This window comes from Myxocyprinus asiaticus, chromosome 24 (genome assembly GCF_019703515.2).
Source record: "Myxocyprinus asiaticus isolate MX2 ecotype Aquarium Trade chromosome 24, UBuf_Myxa_2, whole genome shotgun sequence".
Classification (NCBI taxonomy): domain Eukaryota; kingdom Metazoa; phylum Chordata; class Actinopteri; order Cypriniformes; family Catostomidae; genus Myxocyprinus; species Myxocyprinus asiaticus.
The window spans coordinates 43,167,186-43,192,657 of NC_059367.1; the positions used below are offsets into that span (position 1 = coordinate 43,167,186).

Consider the following 25,472-nt stretch of genomic DNA (forward strand, 5'->3'; position numbering starts at 1 on the left):
ACAAAAGCAAGCAATAAACATACAAATGATGAACAATCAAATAAGCAGCAAAAGACAATAGAACTGAAACAAGCAATAAATGTAAGAATAATAAATAAAAACATTTGGAAAAAAAAGAAATGTAAAACTGAACTGTTAAATGCTCACATGCTGTTTATTGTAGAGTCCTTTTCTTCGATCTCCTTGTTTACATTTACGTTTATTCATTTAGCAGACACTTTAATCCAAAGCGAATTACAAATTAAGAATACAGCAAAAGTGATTCATCCTAATGAGGCAATAACATGAGAAGTGCTGCAATACAAAGTATTAAATTGCTCAGAGAAGATCAATTCAGCCGACACCTTGTCTTTTTCTTCATTTGGCAAACCAGACTCAGCCCAGATCTCAGCTGATTTTGGTTGACCAGACTCAATGTTCAGCCAAATGAATGTCTGTCTTTGTTTTGTTTCTTTTGGCTGACCGGACTCACACCAGACTTCAGCCAAATGCTATTTCACACAAAGGTGTTAAAATTTCAAGTCAAGTCATTTTTATTTGTATAGGGGCTTTTCACAACACACATCATTTCAAAGCAGCTTTACAGAAAATCATGCATTAACAGAAGATAAAACTGTAATACTATAAAGTGTTATAGTCATCATTGTGTAGTGTGATAAAATACGATTGTGAATTGTGTTTAAAAATAAGTAATTAAATAATAATTGTATTTAGAACCCCGGTGAGCAAGCCGAAAACGACTGTGGCAAGGAACACAAAACTCCATAAGATGTTGGTTAATGGACAAAAATAACCCTGGGAGAAACCAGGATCACTGTGGTGGCCAGTTCCCCTCTGACTAAACAGAATGAATATAATGCCAATATTAGTTATGTATAGTGCAAGTCATGGTTTAAAATTATTAAACTAAGTAAGTGTTAAGGGTCAGTGTTTAAACAACGATTTTGTATGAACTGTGAGATTAATGACTAATGTCCTTGAAGTTCAGCCTGGATTAACTGCAGATGTTCACATTGATGCAAATCAAAATGATTAAGGTACTGATTCTGACTAATTCTAATGGAATGAATGTAATTTAGTTTAATTAAATGTGCTGTACACAATTTTAGGCATTCTAGAATTTCCACAAACTGAGCCGTTGGATTAGCCACGCCCCCTCTTTCCAAATCCCAGCACTCCAAAGATACCAAATGAGATTTATCGAGACCGACACATGCAGAAACGGCAGCAAAATAGTGCCCTCAACTGACATCTGTTATGAGCAACATGGCATAAAAGTGGCATGTTTTGGTTCTGGCAGTTTCAATATCAGAACCAAACCAGAAGTGCCAAAAGTAATCAATCAATCAAATCAAAATCAAATCACTTTATTGTCACACAGCCATATACACAATTGCAATGGTGTGTGAAATTCTTGGGTGCAGTTCCGATCAACATAGCAGTCGTGACAGTGATGAGACATGTACCAATTTACAATAAACATCAGATTTACACAACACAATTTACATATCTAATATACACATAATTACACACAACAATATACAAATAATAACATACACTGTACAGTATACAATACGCACTATATAGATAAACATTATTCAATAAAAAATTAAAAATAAAAATATATAAAGAAGTATATATATATATATATATATATATAGAATGTACAGTATTGTGCTGTATTGACATTCAGGCTGTCGGTTGATAGTCAGTTGTTAAGAGAGAATATAATATAATAATAATATAATTTATGACAGTCCAGTGTGAGATATAAGAGTAAGGGTAATAAAGTGCAGTGCTGATGTATTTTAATCGTGGGAGATCAAGAGTTCAGAAGTCTGATTGCTTGGGGGAAGAAGCTATCATGGAGTCGGCTGGTGCGGGTCCTGATGCTGCGATACCGCCTACCTGATGGTAGCAGTGAGAATAGCCCATGGCTCGGGTGGCTGGAGCACCACCTTGTGTGAAAAAAGTAAGCCAGTAAGCCAGTAAGCCAGTAAAAGTAAGCCAGATTTGGCCCATTTATGTTGCTATCTGGGTACTAAGGAGCTGTAAGCGATAGGTATGCAAAAATGTGTCCTACTCCCTGAAAGAAATTACTGAAATGTGTCGTGAGATATCTCACGGTCTCTGTGACAGCTCTAGACTCTGTAAACAGCAAACAAAAATGTGTCCTTGGGCCACGGTCTCTGATGCTTTCTGCTTGTCAATCATTTTGCACATTCTCATAGTATTGCAGTTGCAGTGAATTATAGAGGATTAATGCCACTTTTATGCCACGTTGCTCATAACAGATGTCAATTGAGGGCACTATTTTGCTGCTGTTTCTGCATGTGTCGGTCTTGATAAATCTTATTTGGTATCATTGGAGTGCTGGGATTTGGAAAGAGGGGGCGTGGCTAATCCAACGGCTCAGTTTGTGGAAATTCTAGAATGCCTAAAATCGTGTACAGTACATTTAAAAGAACTAAATTACCTTCATTCCATTAGAATGAGTCAGAATCAGTATCTTAATCATTTTGATTTGTGCCACCAGAGGTCACTATGTAGCCAATCTTGGCTCTACCGGCATGCCTTCCTGTTGAGCTCTCATTCTCTGTGGGTACCTCCAGTACTTCCTCTTTCTGGCTTCAGGGTACTGTTAGATGTCAAAGTAACATCTACTCCAAACCCTGCTTTTACTTTCACTTCCTTTTCTGCTCTTGAAATCTTTGCAAGGCAACATTGAAATCCCTTTTCAAATTATCAGCGTTTTGAGACTAGACTCTGATAATTCTTCTGCTTTTAATGGTCATCATGTAATAGAGCAAACCAATACTGTATCTTGTGAGAAGTGAAAAAGTCTTTCCAATTGAGTTCTTAAAGTGCTAGGTACTCTTTCATTGCTCAGGTTTCTCTTACTGCTGGGTTTGTTAATAATTGGGTCAATCGGTCCCAAGTTCAATGTATGATATATATGTTTAATTTCACCTGATTACAACTTTAATAGGCTTGGTAAAAAGAATAAAGACTATTTATAATGTTACACCTGCTGTAGGATTAACAGTCAGATTTTAAACAATTCAAATCCTTTTCAAGTGTCATTTCCTCATGTCCCCAGAGCTGCACATCAACCATCTTTGACAAAAATAAGTGCTAAATCATTGGATTTCTATTCATTTTGTTATTCATTTGTGCTAAATGTGTCAGTTTAACACTGATAGTGGAGATTTTTGTGTGTCCCTTGAGTTATGATGATGTCATGATACAGTGACATTTAATTGAAGATATATGTTAGGAAATAAAATTACACACACTGGATGGGGGATCAGCCATTCTACAAAATTATTTTGTAGTTATTTGAAGTTTGTAACTGTTTTGTTTTATTTATGTTTTCCTTTATTTTGTGCTGTTAGTCATACAGTATATAGTCAAGCATAACATGCCCACCCTGTTACAGAAAGATATAGGTCAAATGAATGTCATTTTATAATTGTAATATATTTATGTAAACAGAAATAAAATCATCAATATAAGTGTACCAATATGTTTGCTAGATATCATTCAGAAATCATGAAGTGGCTAATTTATCTACTAAATGTCCACTATGTTATTTTCCACCCTGATCCTGCTTGTTTAATTGGATAGAGTCACTTAGCTTGACTGTTATGAATTATAAAATCTCCAATTATTCATAAAAAAATATTGTATATCTTGATGAACAGAAATTTAAACAAAAAATAAATAAATAAAAAATGTGCTGTTGTCCTAACTTTGTAATTCTGGTTCTGTTGACTCTATCTCCATTAAAAAGTTGTGTTTTATGTCACTAGACGGCAGCAAGTACTTAAAAAAAATATTTTTTTTCTCTATCACCATCTGTCACAAAAAAAAAAAAAAATCTGAAATGTAGGTGGCTTCTCATACATTATTGCCTAAATAACTTTTAATATGTTGTAAATTATCACATTTATTTTTAGACAAAATACTTATTTGTCATATTTTGTTTTGTTCAAGGAGATTAAATCAAATGTTTTTTTAAACTATCTAATAAATGAAAGGACAGTATTTGGGGTAAAAAGGGCCCACGTTGCAGGTTCTAAAGGCCCCTATAAATCACTTTTTTTTTTTTTTTTTTTTAAGAGGAGTGAATAGAAATACTCTCATCATTTATTCACCCTCATGTCATCAAAGATGTGCATGACTTTCTTTCTTCTGCTGGACACATTGCATTGGATTACAAAGTATCAAACAAATGATGCTAAAACTTTTCTCATGGCTAACTTCACTATATAACTAAGCAACTGTTGTCAAGGTGAGTTTTACTGTATGTAATGTACATGAAGTCAGTTCAGGAGTAATCACAGGTGGAGTTCAGCACATTAACGTTTGGTAAACACAAAGTGTCACAATACTTTCAACACTTTAGTTTTGACATTTTAATCCTAACGAAACTTCTTTTTGTCAAATGTTTTGCTTGACAAACAGAACTGATGTCACTTTGCTTAAATGAGTTCACATATACTATATAGTCTACTCAAAAAAAGAGTTAATAATGTTGACATATTATAAAGATGTATCATTTGTCAACATTATGAACAATTTTGAACAGCACACTATATAGTAAATGTGAACTCATTTAAGCAAAGTAAAGTCAAACCCATGGGTGGGGTCAGTGAGCATCAACATGAGTTTTTCTTTATATTTTGAGTGAAGATAAGTCAGTAAATGTACAGTTGACAGTAGTTATTTGGAGTTCAAGCACTTGTTGAGTAACTGCACACTGCTGCGTGTCGTGCTGTAGGCGTCGGTTAGACCACAATGACAGCTTTAACTTCCTCATTAATCCTGAACAGTGTCTGTCTGTCACTCAGCAACTGTCTCCTGTACGCTTGACAGACAGGTGTCTGAAGTCAATGGCTTTCAACAATGCATCTGTCCGCTCAGAATCAGCAGTGGGAGACTGGAGGATTGAACACAATCAAACAGGTTAACAAAATGTGTTTCTGAGTGTTTGGTTAGTTTTGAGTTGCTGTACCACATTTCAGTAGTTCTTTCAATACCATAATCATCTAGCACGACGGTTTGATATTTGTGCTTTGCAGTTTTATTAATGCACGTCATTATTGTATTTGTTTGAATTTAATCACAATTACTGATTTTAAAACCCCTTATTTAGTGCATCAGTTCCGTATTTTGTCCTGTTTGTAGGCGACTATTCCTACACATCAGTATATAAACTATAGTTGTCTTACGATGACGCAGTAATAAAGGTTGTTTGTTTGTACGAAGTGTTTCACTTTTATTAACAGTATGAGCTGTAGATTTGTGCGCATGTGTGGTGGATTGAGTAAATGACTGATCGGAAACGCGCTGTGTGATGCGATGATGCGCGCGGTCTGTGTCTCTTTATATGGTGTTTTTTCTGTTTCTGGAATTGTTGAGGTTTGAAGACGAAAGAAAATGTTGTTGTGGAATTTCATTTCAAGGTCTAGACTGGTGTTTTCAAGACACGCAGGACTCTTCATCTTAAACTATTTTAAACAACATCTACTTCTTGTATAATTATAGGCTACAGTTTTCATGTCCTCATATTAATTAAGATATTACAGATATAATTAGTCACAATGCTGGGATTCTTAAGTGCACTGCAAAAGGATGTAAGCGATTTGAACAGTTCTAGAAAAGCAACATTAGCATAACAGCGTTCTCGAACTGACCACTGTTTACAGAGACAGAAAGGCCTATTTCAATGTTAGGAATAGGGACATTTTCTGCTTGTCATTTCATTAAAAAGTCACTTACAGCACCTTTATTGATTTTCAGCGATATCTTATAAACTTTTAAAGACAGAACAACCGTGAGCTCTGAGGATGTTCATCCATGGTAAAAAAAAATAATAAAAAAAATTATGTTGGCTTCAAACAGTGAGCTCAAACTGTCTTTAATTAGAATAATTTTTGTGAATTATATCCTCCAAACTAAAATTCAAATAGCATCATTTGTAATGATGGTAGATTTTAAAAAGTTGAACTGTGTTCACAGGACAAAAGGTGTTTTTCTTGAATCTTAACTCAGGGCAAGTTGTCACATGTGTTTCATATGTTGTCATTTTATGTTATGTATTCATTACAATATTTGTTAGCCAAAACAATTATTTGATAGGCCTATTTTTGTACATTTTTGCCCTTTCATGAATTGTTTTACTGTTTAAAATTTGCTCAAAAGTCCCTTTAACCTATTTATTGGCAAGTTCTCATAGTGACAACTTGCCCCATATAGTGTTAAAACATGCTCCACCTTTACACCATGCACCATATGTTTTTCCTGAGCAATTACGATGGAACATTTCTATTGCTTTTTTTTTTAGTAAAGACTTCAAAGTATGTGGCTATAAAGAAATTGACTTTCAAAACTGAATATAGCGTGAGAAATATTCACTTGGGTTGAAGGTCAACAACCCAATACATTTTAACCTAAAATCTTAATGCTGAAAAAAGTGTCCATGGTATTTGTCGGATTCAACTTTACAGTTTGAATCTGGATGAAATGACACAGAAACAGCATCATTCACTTTCAAGTTTCACTTCCTCAGCACTACTTGTACAAAATAGTACAGTATGGTGGAGGAACAACAGTAAATGTATTTACAGTTGAAAAAAAATTTGATGTCATTTAAACAAGGAAACAGAACTTTGTACAGTGCAGAGGAATATGACATTTTGCACACACAAATTGATCTATTATTTACTTTTGGTCTACATCAAATTATAAATCTTAGGCTTTGTTCTTAAAAATAGTAAATTGTGTTGTAGGTCTGTGTGCACCGCTACTGTCTCCTGTCATTGGCAGTCTGAAGCTTGTGTCTGGAGATGGCACCAGTGTTGGTACAGTGATGACACTGCAGTGCCCGTCCAGACACCGTGCAGTGAGCGGCAGTCACATCTCCTGTGTGTGGAGCAGCAACAGCACACACTGGATTGGAGGCACACCAGAGTGCAAACGTAAGACAATCACAAACATTGTTACAGACACTTACAAACTTTATTCAGCTCAGATGAAAACAAAGTTATATACTAATGTGAAAAACCTTGTGAACCCTTCATGAATGATCTAGATTTCCATATGAATGGCTCTTCCCATCATAATCTTGATTTTTGGCCATTTGGCCACATTGATCAAACACTAATTATTAGTGAAGACTTAAAAAAAAAAATATTTACTAAACACAACACACAGTATATTACATTGCTATGTCTTTGTTGAGTAAATGTTTCACTGATGAAAAATATATGATTTTAGAGCACAAAAAGCCCACATTATCAATTAGACTGGAAAGTGTTACAGAAGGGTTTCTAAATGCTTTTGATAAATCTTTGAGCCTTTATCAGTCTAATGTCAGGCATGTCTTGCACTGTTCATGGGCTCACAATAAGACAAAAACTCAAAACCTCCTAAAAAAAAGACTGGTGTTCATGAGTGAATAGGAAACAGGAAGCCACTGATCTTCATGAAAACACTGCTGCTCATCTCAAGTTTACTACAGGCCAACCGAATGTTTCGCTGCACCAAAGTGCTGTTGCCACAGGAGATCAGAGTTTTTAGTAAATGTGCACTATATATATATATATATATATATATATATATATATATAGATATATATATCTATATATATCTATATATATATATATATATATATATATATATATATATATATATATATATATTAGTGCTGTCAATCGATTAAAATGTGAGTAATCACATATATATATATATATATATATATATATATATATATATATATATATAGATAGATATATAGATATATATATAAATATGTTTGCTTTTTTGCTAAGAAAGGCCCTAAAATATAGATAATTCCATATAAATCCTACATAATAATTCAAATAATTCTCTCTCTCTCTCTCTCCATATAATATATATATATATATATATATATATATATATATATATATATATATATATATATTAGGGCTGTCGATTTATCATGTTAATTCGATTAATTAATCCCTGGCTGATCGCTCCATGCACAGTATATGTGTCATCAGCACAGCCGCACCGCCTAGATTTTCTTGGCTGTGCGCATCGCTGGTGCATGCGCCTGCTATTGACTGTTCTAAAAGATAATTATTTATCACAAGATAATTTATTTATCACATGTTATACATTTGCACATATACAGTGAAATAATTTTTTTTCCACATATCCCAGCTAAGCTGGGGTCAGAGTGCAGGGTCAGCCATGATGCAGCACCCCTGGAGCAGATAGGCTCAAGGGCCCAACAGTGGCATCTTGGCAGTGCTGGGGCTTGAACCCCCAACCTTCTGATCAGTAACCCAGAGCCTTAACCGCTGAGCCACCACTGCCCCCAGAGTATCACAAAGAAGTTGTAATGGGCATCCGTCAAATGCGTTCCGATCCAGAACACGCAAAAAGTATACCTGGGCCTTAATAAGGATATTCCTGAGCAATTCAAGCTTGAAGTACCACCTGTTTTCTCCAGGGGGTAGAAAACAAAACTCACTGTAGGCAACGAGCAGCTTATACAGAGAATAAACCACACTTACCGAGAACAGACAACACAAGATTAGAACACATTGTTGCATTGATGAAGGGCAATTCTGAACACAGGAATCTCAAGACGTGTTTTTCTAAGTTTCAGACTTTGTTAAACTTGACACAACAACCTAAAAATACAGTATGTTTATGACGCGACACTACCTAGGTGCTCCAAAAGCAACCATCTGACACAGGTGTACATTGACGCATCCTTAAACAAGCCCTCATAATAAATCTCAGACTGATTGACAAATTGCAATTGCAAAATGGACTGTTGTGAACTGATTGGCTTATGTTCCATAATATGGATATAAACAATATACTGCATTCTAAAGCCACTTTTTGTATTGTCTTTTTTAATGCTTCACTTGTGTGCCAAATAATGTAATGCATTTAATTATCTGTATTATCTTTTTTTAATAATATATATATTTTATTTATAATTATTTAAATATAACTATTTATAATTATTTAATCATTATATATTGAATTATTGGTATTTGAGGGGCTTTCTCAACAAATATTTATGTATGCGATTAATTGCAATTAATTGCGATTAATTAATCAGCATACTATGTAATTAATTCATTTAAAAATTGTAATTGATTGACAGCCCTTATATAAAAATAATAAAAATATATTGCATTATAATGGCAGACAATTAAACTGTTGATAAGACAATACAAAAAGCAGCATAAGAAATACATTTGTTTTATTTCCATATCATTGAACATAAGCCTACAGTCGACAGCAATCCATTTTGCCATTGAGTTCGTCAGTCTGTTGTATTTTTACAGGACGTGTTCTTGCATTCCGTCTGCACTGTTTTTAAGTATATTGTCGGTCTGTGTACATATGAGTCAGACATACATTTTGCAGCATCTCACTGGTTTTCAGAGTTATAAACAGAGTTGACACTGTGTCAAGTTAAAAGTAGTGGAAACTTTGAAAATCGTGTCTCAAGATTGCTGTGCTTTGTCATGTTTCATCCAGCTGTATACATCCTGTCTGAGCAACTCATTGGCTGTGTCTTGTTTGGAAGGATGTGTCCTCCGGAGGTCACATTTGTCGGCCGCATATGTCATCGAGGCTATCTCGTTTCATTTTTTTTATTTTATTTTTATTTTTTTATTGGGAATGCAAAAAAGGTTAACAATTGTATAAATGTAAGTGCATATACATAAAAGGCATTGACAATAGATAAAAAATAAGAAAAAGATAGCCTTGTTGACGTATGCGGCCGACCAAATGAGACAGCCATTCTGTGTCTGCTCTGCTTGTGAGTTTTGTTGCAGCATGCTGACTGCCCCCTGCTGACACGGTTCGTAAAAACCATCCTGGTTACTTTTGTAACCTCCATTCCCTGATGGAGGGAACAAGATGTTGTGTTGATGTAGTGACACTAGGGGTCACTCTTGGGAGTCCCGAACACCTCTGCTTTTTGAAAAAAGGCCAATGGGAATTGCCGAGTGGAATTTGCATGCCACTCCCCCGGACATACGGGTATAAAAGGAGCTGGTGTGCAACCACTCATTCAAGTTTTGTGCTGAGGAGCCGAGACAAGGTCCGGGCCATTTCAGCGGGTAGTTCAGCGTTGTGGCAAGAGGGACACAACGTCTCGTTCCCTCCATCAGGGAATGGAGGTTACGAAAGTAACCAGGACGTTCCCTATCTGTCACTCACTCGACATTGTGTCGATGTAGTGACACTAGGGGTCCCTATACAAAATGCCACAACTAGCTGAACTGTGTTATGTGGACTGGCGGTGCGAGATGGGCAGACCGCTGTGTGCCTCATAGCCAGCACACCAGGCTGCCACGTATCCTCCCCCAACGCTCTTATGAGCATCGGATGGTCCTTCGGGAACAAGTCAACTGCCCAACAAACAGGGACAGGGTAGCCCAGCCGTGGCCTCTTTTTCTCTTTTTTCTCCCCAAAAAGAGTGGAATTTGTTAACCGATTGGGGGCCATAAATGTCTACATCGGAGGGGTGTCACTCCCAAGAGGAAGACACCGTGGAGACCACACCCCGCCCAGAGAAGGGGGGGTATTTTGAGTGGAAATACGTCACATGGTCGTACCGAGTCTTGTCACAAGTAAGTCATGTGGAGGAGTCACATGGTAGGTCCTACCCGAGGGGGAAGGAGTTTCTACAAGCATGGTGACCGGGGGCAGAGGGGCCTCTGCCCAAGGAAGATGCAGTTTATCAACAGGGAAACGATTTAGTAGAAGATATATCACATGGGGTCACCTATGGGGAACCAGTGCATGTGAAGCACCTACCCCAATACAGGGCTTAGTTAGCACATGTACTGGGCTGGCAGCGAGTTTCTCCGCAAACTCTTCTGCCACAGGATTAAGGAGGAAAGTTATCCAGGGATCACAACTTGTGAATACGACTGGGAGTCAAAGGCGCATGTCTTCACCTCATGGGAGGAGAAAGGCGCTATACGCAAGCAAGAGGCAGCGACAGATTAGCATGATGACCACGTGATGTGTCCCGCAGCGCCATGCCCATCTCGGGACTCAAGTCTGAAGCCAATGCTGAAGCAGTCTCATATGCATCAACCCGAGTGGTGTGGCAACCGCAGAGGATGCCATATGCCGCAGAAGCCTCTGAAAAAGTTTCAGTGGAACCGCTGTCTTCTGTCTGAACGCCTTCAGACAGTTCAGCACCGACTGTGCACGCTCATTCGTGAGGCACACCGTCATCGAGACCGAGTCCAACTCCAAGCCAAGAAAAGAGATGCTCTGAACCGGGGAGAGCTTGCTCTTTTCCCAGTTGACCCGAAGCCCTAGATGGCTGAGGTGCCTGAGCACCTGGTCCCTGTGTGCGCACAGTAACTCTCGAGAGTGAGCTAGGATCAGCCAGTCGTTGAGGTAGTTGAGTATGCGGATGGCCACTTCCCTGCCTCTGCGACCTTTGTGAAGATGCGAGGGGACAAGGACAGGCTGAAGGGGAGGACCTTGTACTGGTATGCCCGGCCCTCGAAAGCAAACCGCAGGAAGGGTCTGTGTCGAGGTAAAACTGAGATGTGGAAGTATGCGTCCTTCAGGTCTACCGCCGTGAACCAATCTTGATGCCGGACGCTCGCTAAAATGCATTTTTGCATCAGCATCTTGAATGGGAGTCTGTGCAAGGCCTGGTTCAGAACGCGCAGGTCCAAGATTGGGTGGAACCCACCGCCTTTCTTCGGTACGATGAAGTGCTGTAAAACCCTTTCTTCATCTCGGCTGGAGGGACAGGCTCTATTGCGCCCTTGCACAGATGGGTCGCGATCTCCGCACGCAAGGTAGTGGTGCTCTCGCCCTTCACCGAGGTGAAGCGGATGCTGCTGAACCTGGGCGGGCGCCTAGTGAACTGAATCATGTAGCCGAGTCGGACGGTCCGGGTCAGCCATCGCGACAGGTTGGAAAGCGCAAGCCACGCATCCAAACTCCGGGCGAGGGGGACCAAGGGGATAATCACGTCGGACGTACTGGTGGGTGGGGCCTCACGGTGGGGTGGAGCCTGAGGCGCCACATCGCGGGGGCTCAAGCCCCGTGGCCGTGCTGAGTCCAGGGACATCGAAGCACTTACCTGGCTCCTGATACCCACCAAAAGATTGGTCAAGGAGGGGGGAGGAGGAACATCATCCCCGCAGTCCTTCGGAGCCAACCTGGTGTGGGCATGTTTGTGCCACAGCTGGGCGCGCAGGGGATCCGCCGCTGGACCACCAAACCTGCCGAAATGGGACGGTGGACGGTGGTCATGGTGACGGCCGTGCGCACCTGACATGTGGCACAGAGAACAAGGAAACCACTCTTTTGTTGTAGTTTTGGGTACCGCAGCCTCTTGGGCATGCGGCGAAAAGTGAAACAAAAGATTTTCCTCCTGGCCCTCCACCGGGGGATGGAGTGGTCTGTCTATCAGCTCTGTAGAAGCGGATCTCCTTGTCCCTAGGTCGCCCGTCTCAGGGGCGCTTCGAAGCCTTCCTAGGGTTCTTGGCGGCCGGCCATGAGACGGGTGGCGTCTGCTTCCTGCAGTGGGCTCCACGCCGGGGCCGAGCCGTGGGGGCGGGCTGCAGTGGAACCGGTGCTGTTGCTGCAGGACAGGATGTGTTGAATGGCCTCCATCTGCTGCTTCACCACCGAGAACTGCTGGGCAAAGTCCTCGACGGTGTCGCCGAGAAAGCCAACCTGGGAGATGGGGGCATCAAGGAACCGTGCCTTGTCGGCCTCTCTCATCTCGACCAGATTGAGCCAAAGGTGGCGCTCCTGGACAACCAGGGTGGACATCGCCTGCCCGAGAGACTGCGTCGTGAACTTCGTTGCCTGAAGAGCGAGGTCGGTCGCCGAGCGCAGTTCCTTCATCAATCCCAGGACAGAACTACCCTCGTGCAGCTCTTTTAGTGCCTCGGCTTGGTGAACTTGCAGGAGAGCCATGGCATGCAGGGTGGAGGTGGCTTGTCCAGTGGCACCGTAGGCCTTAGCCGTCAGGGATGACGTAAACCTACAGGCCCTGGATGGGAGCTTCGGGCGTCCGCATCAGGTGGCGGCGCTCTGCGGGCACAAGTGCACCGCGAGCGCTTTATCCACCTGGGGGATCACCGAATACCCCTTGGCTGCCCCACCATCGAGGGTAGTGAGAGCTGGGGAGCTGAAAGATGGGGATCGGGCAGTAAAAGATGCCCCCCACGATCTTGTCAGCTCCTCATACACTTCCGGGAAGAAAGGGACCGGGGCCGGGCGTGGCTGTGAGCGGTGCTCTGGGCCCAAGAACCAATCATTGAGCCGCGAGGGTTCAGGGGAGAGCAGAGCGTTCCACTATAGCCCGACGCTCGCGGCTGCCTGGGAAAGCATGTCCATCATCTCCGCGTCGGCCTGAGACTGGGCGACCACACCCGAAAGAGGGAGCTCAGCCGAGGCGTCTGCATCAGAGTGGACAAGCCCGCTCTCCAATGCTGCGCTCGATAACTCATCGTCTTCCCGTGCTCTGAACTCCGAACTCGCCGTGAGACGAGCCAGCGGTCTCATCCGAGAGCCCGACTGGGGCAAGCGAGTATGCTGGGGAATGGGAGGTCCGTGGGGGTTTACCCGGCGGAGGTGCTCCTATTGAGGTCCCCAAATCGCCCCCAGTGCTAACCGGTACGGCATCATACCCGTAGGTAGAAGGACCGAAGCGGGGAGCCACTGGGGTGGCTTGCTTTCTTACGAATGCAAGCCGTGACCGCAACGTTGCCATGGTCATGTTCTCGTAATGAGGACAAGACCCATCCACGAACTATGTCTCCGCGTGGGCAGCACCCAGACATGTAAGACAGCGATCGTGGCCGTTAGAAGCGGAGAGATAACGACTGCAACCAGGAATAACACACAAACGGAAAGGCATCTTTAAAAAGACATTTCCGTGTGTGCCGCTCTTTTAGAAAGAAAATATACTCTTTTAGAATATACTCTTTTGCTCTGCCAAAGCACCCAGGGGTGTTCTCTGCACTCCACGGGTGCAGAGGGGGAGAAGCCGCTGAAATACTCTGTAAATCCAGCAGTTTTATGTGAACGGTAAAGAGAACTGAGTTTGAATTGAATTCAGCTTCAATGAATAGAACCGCTCAGCTCCAAAGAGAAAATCTGAATGAGTGGTTACATACCAGCTCCTTTTATACCCATATGTCCGGGGGAGTGGCATGCAAATTCCACTCACCAATTCCCATTGGCCTTTTTTCAAAAAGCAGAGGTGTTCGGGGCTCCCAAGAGTGACCCCTAGTGTCACTACATCGACACAACGTCGAGTGAGTGACAGATAGGGAAACAAAGTTACATGTACTTCAAACTGGAATTGCTCCGATGGTAGGAAAATACGTCAGTGAGAAAATGACATAGTTGTAATATGACTTGAAATAGAGCAATTAATAAAAACAAAACAATTATAACAAAAAAAATTTTTGTTTGAAAAGTGTACTTGTGCTATTTTTCTTAATATTCTAATGATCATTATTAATGTAATTTCTTAAGTGTTCAAAATCCTTTTTTGCCAGCTGTATTTAGAAAAAAGCTCACTTCATAGTCTCCTGCAATTGCAGTGTTTTCTTAAAATTAACACCAAATGAACTATTGGTAATAGGAAAGGGCAGATTACACAATTTACTCTAGGGATTATTTAAGTGTCATCTGCTCCAACTTCTTTTAAAGCTGTAGTTCAGAGATGTTTTAACCCTCGTGTTGTTGTTTTCTTTCTTCTGTGGAACACAAGAGAGATGATATAGGCAGAAGGACAGCCTCTGTCAACATTCACTTTTATTGTATGGAAAAGCTGCAATAAAGTGAATGGTGACTGAGAATACATGTGTGTTTAACATGTGTTGCTGTCGTACTCTCACTGTGCATGTGGTTATGTTTGTGCAGCTCTCTCTCGGTTTGAGGACGAGGGCTTCCGCTTGGCTCTTCTTATATCCTTCATCAGCACGGCCATTGTTCTCTTCATGAGCATCATCTTCATCACTTCCTGTCTTGTCAGCCTCGTGAGGCAAGATGAGAGGAAAAAGATGAAGAGGTGAGAGACAAATGAAACCACACACAGGTGTTGTCTCACAACCTTGCAAAACAGCACCCTAACTGAAACAGGACCTCCGAATAGTTTAAAACTGAACATTTACTTTGTCAGTCCAAACCTGTTTGACTTTCTGTCTTCCGTGGAACACAAATGTTTAGCAAAATGTTCAGGCTGTCCTTTTCCATCCAGTGGAAGCGTATAGTGACCATAGGCTCAGGGATGTAATCTCACTTTTTGTGGATTATCAAAATTTCACACCCAGATTTGAATCTGTGTATAGTTGAAACAAATGTGTCTATTACAGGGCAGATAGAAAGAGACAGGATTCCAGTCATAACTCAATTTTGACCTCTGAAGGGCAGTATTATTGTTTGACTAATATTCCCTGATTACCAATTTCGTATATAATGTAGGCCTATGTGTAAATATATTTTGTAGGTTAACTTTTCTATATTAACAGATTTTTATTTTTTTTTTAAATCAAAAATATAATTTAATATGACTGAATCAACCTGATTACAATAGGTTACACCAACTTAAGTTATTTTTCAAGAATATATCAGGTAAAAATAGAACCTTAATATAAAAACATATATTTAATCTAAAGAGTAACAAAAATATACATATTTTAAATTCTGCCCACATGAGGTGACATTTTATCCATTTTGGCCATCAAGCTAAAATGAGTGGCCTTATACAAATATGCTATAAATACAAATACAATTACACCAAAGAAAACTGTGGAGGGGAAGATTTTCAGTGAATAACAACTTAAATTTGTATCTGTTCCTCACAAAAAGCTATTGAATGATTTCAGAACACTTGGAATATAGTGCAAGAGTCATATGAAGAACTTTCACGGCACTTTCAAGGTGCTCTTTGGTACTTTATGGTGTTTTTATGTCCTTTAAAAGCTTGAAAGCATAGTCACTGTCTATATTCACTGTATGGAAAAAGACAGCCTGGACATTGTGCAAAATTTCTCCTTTTCTTCCATGGAAGAATAATGCCAGAATATAAACTGTTCGGTGAATTATCCCATTAAATGAATTATTTGAGACTCATAATAGGTAGCCTGACATTAGCATGGATCATGTCTATATACACAGATGATCCAAAACATTATGACCACTCACAGGTGAAGCAAATAACATTGATCATCTCCTAACAAGGCCACACGTCAAGGTCTAAAATGGTAAGCGAACAATCAGTTCTCGTAGTCAATGTGTTGAATGCAGGAGAAATGGGCAGGAGTAAAGACCTGAGTGACTTTAACAAGGGCGAAATTGTTATGGCCAGATGACTGGGTCAGAGCATCTCTGAAACGGCAAGGCTTGTGGGGTGCTCCCAGTCAGCAGTGGTGAGTACCTACCAATGGTGGTCCGAGGAGGAACAAACAACAAACCAGCGACAGGGTGTTTGGCGCCCTTGGCTCATCGATGCGCAAGGGCAACAAAGTCTATCCCATCTGGTCCGAACTACTGTCACAAGTCACAGAAAATGTTAATGATGGCTACGGGAGGAATGTGTCACAACACACAGTGCATCACACCCTGTTGTGTATGGGGCTGTGTAGCTGCAGATCGGTCAGAGTGCCTGTGATGAACCTTGTCCACCGTCGAAAGTGCCTACGATTGGCATGCGAGCGTCGGAACTGGACCTTGAAACTGTGGAAGAAGGTCACCTGGTCCAATGAGTCCCATTTTCTTTTACATCACATGAATGGCCGTGTACGTATGCACCGTTTACCTGGGGAAGTGATGGCACCAGGATGCACTGTGGGAAGATGACAAGCCGGTGGATGGAGTGTAATGCTCTAGGCAATGTTCTGCTGGGAAACACTGGGTCCAGCCATTCATGTGGACATCAATTTGACACGTGCCACCTACTTACACATCGTTGCAGACCAGGTACACCCTTTCATGGCAATAGTATTCCCTGATGGCAGTGGCCTCTTTCAGCAGGATAATGCACCCTGCCACACTGCACACATTGTTCAGGAATGGTTTGAGGGACATGATGAAGAGATCAAGGTGTTGCCCTGGCCTCCAAATTCCCCAAATCTCAATCCTATTGAGCATCTGTGTGATGTGCTGGACCAACAAGTCTGATCCACAGTGGCTCCACCTCGCAACTTACAGGACTTGAAGGATCTGCTGCTAATGTCTTGGTGCCAAGACAGGACACGTTCAGGGGTCTTGTAGAGTCCATGCCTCAGTGGGTTGGCATTGTTTTGTGGCACTCGGAGGACCAACAGCATATTAGGCAGGTGGTCATAATGTTTTGGCTCATCAGTGTATAATAAGCACAAAAATACATTGTTTTTATATATTTTGTACAATATTGGGTGTACTATTCTTTAATTATCTGGATACACATAGCTGCCTACAAGTTCAGTATTTTGAGATAGAGCCAGTGTCTGTAAAGATTGTACTACAACTTTGGTGAACTTGAAATTGATGAGAGAAACATAAGTAAATTAAAACGACTAAAGATGGTCGTGTGTGACCTGTGTTTGTCATGTGCAGGGCGAGAAAAAGGGAGGAGGCAGAGTTTTGGCAACAAATAGACATTGAGGGTCTGGAGCAGCAGACAGAGGGGTTACACAAACACAAAACCAGAAACAACAACAACAACAACAGCACCAGAGGAGAGAGACAGCACACAGGAACATCCACCACAGTGGACAACCAAACATTTACCTACAGTGACCTGCACATTCCCTGCAGGTATTGCCCAAACACTCCAAGTCATTTCTTAAAGTGTTCCCAACCCATTTTGCTTCCATAATGTTATACAGGGTATTCAGTGAGAAAAAAATTTAGGGCAGGACTTGATTTTATAAAAATAAGAGGGATTGTAACATCATCCGAAAAGGAAAGGTGAGCAAGTTATTATATTTTAAAGAACAGTTGATCCTTCGGGCTGTCCAGAGTGTGTATTTAGTTTATGCTTAAAATGTAAAAGTCCCTGGATAGAGTACATAAATAATCATATGAACAGTGGTGGCCAGTGCATTTTAAGTCTAGGCCTTCAGTGCAATTCAAGCCATTAAGGAAACACAGTTTCACAATGAATAAGACACCATATGCCTATGGACACCATACATTACATCGCAGCCAACTAACAATACCAACTGACATTTTAAAAACACGTCCACACATGAAAATTGAAACGACACTTAATGCTCAAGCAAAGCCTAATTTTAACTGCAGCATGATTGTTTTGTGAAATGAATGTCTCCGGAACTGACATTTAAAAATAATAATTTTTCATATGAATCTACCAAGGATGTCTATAACACATGGAAAAGGCAATCTAATAATATGTGCTATTTAAATATGGCTTGCAATATATTTTGTTTCGTCAGGGTACACAGTTACTTTTCAAAACTTGATCCCACACTGAATGCTCCAGCAGCCTAATTTACACTTAGAAAACTCCTGATGTTGCTATAACAATGCAAAAAGCACTTACCAATTTACTTGAAGTAAAAATCAGCCCTCCTTTCCTGTTTAATTAATCAAACGCACGATCATGCAGAGCATCTCAGGTTTTTAAATACATAAGGATCTCATTCTTAATGGCAATATGAGCAGTGATGACAGCTGACTCGTCAGACAGCTTGATTTTACGCTTTTTGCTCTTGAATTACGTACATCACTTAAAGCGTGATTGCGTCACTCAAGGCCAGCTAGAAGGCTTTGACCGGGACATATCCTAAAGATCACACCCACCAAGAACAAATAAATCAATCTGATTGGCTTATGAATCTGACAATCTGACATTAGATTCCTATTCACTGCAGTGTTGAGGGATTCTGTGGAAATTTTGATGGCTTAGGGGTGCAGCTCAGACTCAAGCGCTGCTTCGGCTAAGGAGCATGGCTTCAGACATGTGATGTGAAAAGGCAAAAAGGTGAATGAGAGTAAAAGGATGAAAAATATTTTTTTAGGCATGTTATGCCAGCAGAGAAGGCTTTGCTGGCCCTGAGAAATCGCCACTGCATTTGAAAGCTTAAAACATGAACTTTTCACAGAACTCCATCACTTTTGCATTTATGTTACATAAAATAACAAGATAAGACCTTAAAACCTCTGCATCTAAAATTTCTTAAGGAATGTTTAATATATGTACAAATAATCTATATAAATAGCATATTAGTCTTTATGCATTTAAAATTTTAGCGAATAAAAGTGTACAATATCACATCACTATCACGCTGTTGGTTGAAATAACGCAAAAGATCTATGTTGATTAGACGAGAGGCTCTAAAGATGTCATTTTGGGTCCCGTCCAGAAGCTATGTTTCTCTGGGAGTTTACTGGAGCTTCTTAAGTGCTGTTTGCATTGGATCTGCATCTTATTTACTATTGGACATTTGGCTTTCAATCAATGTATTTTTGGCCCACATCCTCTGTATCTGTTTCTGGTGTCTGTATGTGTTGGGCACTCAACTGGGCAGGAGCTCACAAAAAAGGGCAATAATTGATACGGTGATGTGCATGGTTGACAGCGTATGAAATGTACAAGCATCGCTGTCGAGAGCAGATGAGTGTTTTTAGCTTCTAGTCCACTCCCACTAATGAAACAGTGGGAAAGGTGTGTGTGATCACAAAATAGACTGTATTTGTGTGAATAAGCACATGTTGAGTGTTTAGCTGCGTTAGAGCGCTACTTGCATTTCAGATCTGTATATTGTGATAGAAGGTGATATTTTCTTTTTCCTACTTGCTGCCATCTAATGGAGTGAAATAACACTTTTAACAGGGACACAGAGCAAACAGAGACTAAATTACAGGCTTTCAAAGACCGGATAAAAAAAAAAAATACATAGTTTACTTGGGGGTTTCTGTAAAACGAGACCAATATTTTGCAATTAGTCCACTCTATGTGTGTAAGGTGAGATTTTAAATTTGGAAAAATAGCAGGCGGCAGCCAAAATATACAGCAGAGCTGAAGGGATTAAATGCATGTACACTTACAGAAATCCATGGCATCAGAACATTGGATGTAGCTCTAGTATTACATCAGAACATGACATGTACACATGATTGAAAACATCACATGACCATTTACAGATGGACCTAAGCACACGCACATACAGTCTTAATTATGAAATACTGCTGTACGATCAAAGAGTTCTATTCTTTAATATGAATATAATATGAATAATATGTTGTTTCACAGGTGTCATCAGCAAGCCTCCAATTCTCAGAACATCCAACTCTCCCTAAAACCCAATCCACCAGCTGACAACCCTACAAACACACACATCACCCATATACCACAACACTGTCCATTACCTCTCCACTGTAACAGCTGTGTGCTCACTGTGGAGGACAGACACTTCTATAGGATGCTACATAAAGACCAACGTTGGAATGGACAGCACTTATTCAGCCCACCTGCAATCTCTATATGAGGAGGTCATATAAGTGAGACACCTCATAAAGACTAAGGAGTCCCACAAGACCCTACTGAGAATTTAAACTTTTTGTTTTAATAATTGCAAATGTGTGTTGCTCAGCTGTGTTCAATTTAATGCTGTATTGTTTACTCTGTGCATGAAATAACATTTTATTATACTGCATACTGCCTTCAACATAATATTTACTGTATACTGCATGCTAATTTCTGAAATAGTATGCAATGCAGTGTACATTAGGCAACAATGTCTTAATTAAATGTTTTTAATTGTTTAATATTGTTATCCATGACCTATGCCACATTCCTTTAACATTAAAGATGCAGATAAAATTGTTGCTTGTTTGAGTGGTATCATCATCAAATGTCGTATGTAAGGGCACTCCAGATAATATAATGTATGACAGCTTGCTTTAACATGCCCCCCAAAATTAATATTAACTCACAATAAAATGTCTATAAGTGAAACTTTTTATAATGATGTCATGATTATCTCAACTTTTCTTTGAATATAACACTTTTTAAAATATACAAAATAATCATACAAAAAATAGAGGATAAAAAAACAATGTACAATACAAAGTTAAAGGCATACTGTGGGGGAAACTACAGGGTTGGGAGGGTTACTTTTGAAATGTATTCCACTACAGATTACAGAATACATGCTGTAAAATGTCATTTGTAACGTATTCCGTTAGATTACTCAAGGTCAGTAACGTATTCTAAATACTTTGGATTACTTCTTCAGCACTGGTAGATTTTTTCACTTGTTTTGACTATAAAAACTCTGACAGTACAGTAAGACAAAATACACATGTTAAAAATACATTCTCTGAAAAACCTAAATATCTTACGCAGTGTTGTTTCTAAAATAAGATAAATCTAATTGAGCTTGTTTTAAGGATTTTTAGATATTTTTACAGGAAAACAATACCAAAATTATTATCAAGAATACGTTTTTTGCCCTAATATCAAAGGTCTTACTAGAAAAAAAGAAATTATGATCCACCGTGAATTTTCTTGATAAAAAAATATGATTGTGTCTGGTAACATGTGCATGTAAAATGGCTAGAAATAGCATTTTAGCTTAGCGTAAAGCTGACAATTTACACAAGGTTTAATTCTATTTCTTCTGCTCCAAACTTACTTCAAACTTACTTCTCTGTCTGCTCGTATGAATGTAACACATCATAAGAAAGTGTTTCACTGCTGTTCAAATGCACTTTGGATCGCATCATTTATATGTATAAATGTTTTCCATCTGAAAAGACTAAATATTAAATGATACAAATGACAATAAAATGCAAAGTAATCTCTTCAGTAATCAAAATACTTTTTGAATGTAACTGTATTTTAAATACCAATGATTTAAATTATAATTGTAGTGGAATACAGTTACTTATATTTTGTATTTTAAATACGTATTCCCGTTACATGTATTCCGTTACTCCCCAACCCTGACTGTATATTAAATACTTTTGAAAGGAAGGGTATATATATCCCTATAAATGTATATTTCCTCATGTGTGTAAGCAAACGGACAAGCATCTTTGCCATTTTTCACTGTTTCACAGCAATTCAATTATTCTACGGCCTGTTGTGTCTCATTGACAGGATTGGGAAGGTTACTTTTTAAAAGTATTCTGCTACAGATTACAGAATACATGCTGTAAAATGTAATTTTTAACGTATTCTGTTAGATTACTCAAGGTCAGTAATGTAATCTAAATACTTTGGATTACTTCTTCAGCACTGGCAAATTTTTTCACTTGTTTTGACTATAAACAAGTAAATAAAGTATGAAAATTCACTTCTGTGTATATATATATATATATATATAAAAACATTCTTATGCAGTTTTTCTACTCAGTAAATTTATCTTGTTTTAAGGATTTATAGATGTTTTTACAGAAAAAACAATATTTATCATTAAGAATAACATTTTTGCAGTACATCTTTGCTTTATTATCAAAGGTCTTACTAGAGGAAAAAAGTTATGCTTCAACGTGCATTTTCGTCATAGAATTTATTATAAAATATACTCGTGCCTGGTAACAGGTACCTGCTGCCCCAGCACCAAAGACAACAGAGATGGAGCCTCCGGTAGTTCCCAGCGCCCTTGGCCCAAGGGCAAGATCACTGTACCGAGGCGCTCTCTTGCGGGAGGCCTCTTGCTAATCCGGAGCAGCGTTCCTGACATCTCCGGCATGAATCGGGAACCAGTGCCCACGGATGTGTTTGCACTGGCTGTCAAAAGAACCCATGTATGTTGTGTGTCACAAACCAATAAAAGTTGCAAGCCCCTATTGCGCTGGGGCACAAACATATTCACAATTGAGCTCTTTTCTAAATCATGCCTCAACACACAATGTGATGCTTCCCAAAGGGCGAGCAGCACTCAGCCAACCATAGACACAGAAGGGCCCCTGTGTCATCTGACTCATTACACATATGCGTGGTGCCATCTTTCAGGCATTTCCAGCTGGATGAGGACAAGGCTACTTGCTACAGTTTGCAAGGTGGCTGCCTTGTTTCAACTGCATTTTTTTCTCCACAGTAATGGTGCAGGACATGCTGGTGCTCCACTCAGAGATAATAAGTCTCCTCACAAAAGATGTGCAGAGATGATATCGATGGACGATGTGCACAGCAGATTTTACAGCCGCTACTTCATAGTCATCCAAAAGGAAGGCGGATTTCCATTTAGTTTCCATTCAAAATGATTACTCAGAAACAAATTTTCTCATATTCGTCCTATGGATCGTTTTTTGTGTCAGTCGACCTGAAAGACGCTTACTTTCATATGTGCGCATAACCCCTCATTACAGGCCATTCTTGAGATTCCCCTTCAAGGGGACTGCTTACCAATTCAACGTTCTACCCTTCGGCTTGTCCCTGGTCCCTCGCACATTCACGAAATGTGTCGATGTGGCGCTCTCCGCTGAGGCTGAGTGGTGTTCGTGTTTTGAATTACCTCAACAACTGGTTGCTTTTAGCACAGTCCTAGGGAAAAGCTTGCAAACACAGAGACCTTTTGCTTGCACATTTGGATTGTTCGGGATTCAAAGTCAACTGGTCGAAGAATCCTCGAAGTGAATCTCGACTCAGTCTCTATGCTGTTGCACCTGACAGAAGAGTGCATTCATTACATTCTCTGGTGTTTGAACATATTCATGCTGGGAAAATACTTTTTCATTTCCACTTTTTAAACAGTCCCTAGGCCTTATGGCCTCCGCAGCAGTGGTCACTCCACTGTGACTACTGCTAATGAGACGTTTTCAGTGTTGGCTTAGATCAAAGATGCCTCATCATTCATGGTGACACAGTCTCTTACGTTTTATGGTATTACACCACTGTTTAGCCACGTTAACCATTTGGAAAATGCCAACGTTCTACCAGAAAGGAGTGGTACTCGGTCAGGTATCCAGATGCAAATTGGTCATGGCAGATGCTTCAAACACAGGCTGAGGAGTCCTGTGCGATGTCCGTCCAACCTTTGGCACCTGGACAGATGCACTAACAATCTGCCACGTACATTTTCTGGAACTATTTGCTGTATTTCTAGCACCGATGGCTTTTCAGCCAGATGTCCAGGGTTTTCATGTCCTGATCCAACCCAACAACACAGCAGTTGTGGCATACAATAATCGCCAAGGGGGAGCTCAATCGTGCCCAATGTTGAACTTGTTGCATAATCTCCTTCTCTGGTGCGAGAAACATCTCCAATCAATCCATATGATGCACGTTCCAGGTTATCTGTGTCGTGGCACAGATTTGCTCTCGCGAAAAGGCATTATACAAGGAGAATGGAGACTTCGCCCTCAGACAGTTCTGAGGATATGGAATTGGTTCAAGAAAGCCGAAATAGAGGGAGGTCATGTGGCGCACTTTGCTAGTTTTAATACTTTTTATATCATAAACCGGTGAGATTCGATACACTCAGATTCTTGACTGTTCTAGGCAGACAATATGTCAAAGAATTCTTGGGCTCTGGACAAAGGGCCGCAGACCGGTGACTGAATTTGGACGGTGCGGTGGAAGAGATTCAGCGTCAACTGTCGAGCATGACGGCAGTGCTGATGAAGGTTGGTGCTGACTGGGAGGATCTTGCTGTAATACGTAGAAGGAGACAGGCCCCGATCAATTCTGGCCAAATTTCTGAGATCATCCAAAAAAGATCTCATGTTGCACAAGGCGAGGAGTAAAGGAAGGCTTTCTTGGAAGATCGTCATGGTTACTTGTGTAACCTCCGTTCCCTGAGATGTTGTGTCGATGTAGTGACACTAGGGGTCACTCTTGGGAGCCCGAGACACCTCTGGTTTTTGATAAAAGGCCAAAGAAAATTGGCAAGTGGTACGGATCAGTGCTTTCTGACATACGGGTATAAAAGGAGCTGGTATGCATCCACTCATTCAGGTTTTATGCTGAGGAGCCGATATAAGGTCCGGCCATTTCAGCGGGTAGTTCAGCGTTGTGGCAAGAGGGACACTACATCTCGTTCCCTCCATCAGGGAACGGAGGTTATACAAGTAATCATGACGTTCCCTATCTGTCACTCACTCGACGTTGTGTCGATGTGGTGACACTAGGGGTCCCTATACGAAACGCCACAATTGGCTGAACTGTGTTACGTGAACTGGCGGTGTGTGGTGGGCAGACTACTGTGTGCCTCATAGCCAGCACAACAGGTCGACACGTAACCTCCCCCAACATAGTTATGAGTGTCGAACGGCCCTTTGGGGGCAAGTCGACTACTCAAAAGATAGAGACAGGCTTAACCCAGTCGTGGCCTCTTTTCCCCTTCTTTTTTTCCACACCCTAAAAAAGAAAGGGGATTATCTGACTGGGCCGCCAGGTCTAGTCGGGGGGTGTCCCTCCCAAGGGGAAGACACTGCGGAGACCACACCTCACCCAAAGAGGGGGGGGATATTTAAGTGGAAGAATACGTCACATG

At 40.5% G+C, this 25,472-nt stretch overlaps 1 protein-coding gene across 1 annotated transcript; it reads left to right on the plus strand.

Annotated features, from left to right (window-relative positions):
• The first annotated feature begins 4,722 nt into the window (after positions 1-4,722).
• Positions 4,723-20,986, plus strand: LOC127414907 (sushi domain-containing protein 3-like). Its single transcript, XM_051653303.1, has 5 exons — positions 4,723-4,968; positions 6,795-6,983; positions 14,944-15,091; positions 17,620-17,820; positions 20,282-20,986. The coding sequence occupies exons 1-5, from the start codon at positions 4,896-4,898 to the stop codon at positions 20,514-20,516; spliced, it is 846 nt and encodes a 281-aa protein (XP_051509263.1). The 5' UTR covers positions 4,723-4,895; the 3' UTR covers positions 20,517-20,986.
• The last annotated feature ends 4,486 nt before the right edge of the window (positions 20,987-25,472 follow it).

Excerpts from the sequence above, each read along its gene's own strand:
- LOC127414907 (XM_051653303.1), top strand. The coding sequence starts at position 4,896 with ATGGCTTTCAACAATGCATCTGTCCGCTCAGAATCAGCAGTGGGAGAC. Across the intron at positions 4,969-6,794 it reads GATTGAACACAATCAAACAG|GTCTGTGTGCACCGCTACTG; the intron begins GTTAACAAAATG and ends ATTGTGTTGTAG. Across the intron at positions 17,821-20,281 it reads GACCTGCACATTCCCTGCAG|GTGTCATCAGCAAGCCTCCA; the intron begins GTATTGCCCAAA and ends GTTGTTTCACAG.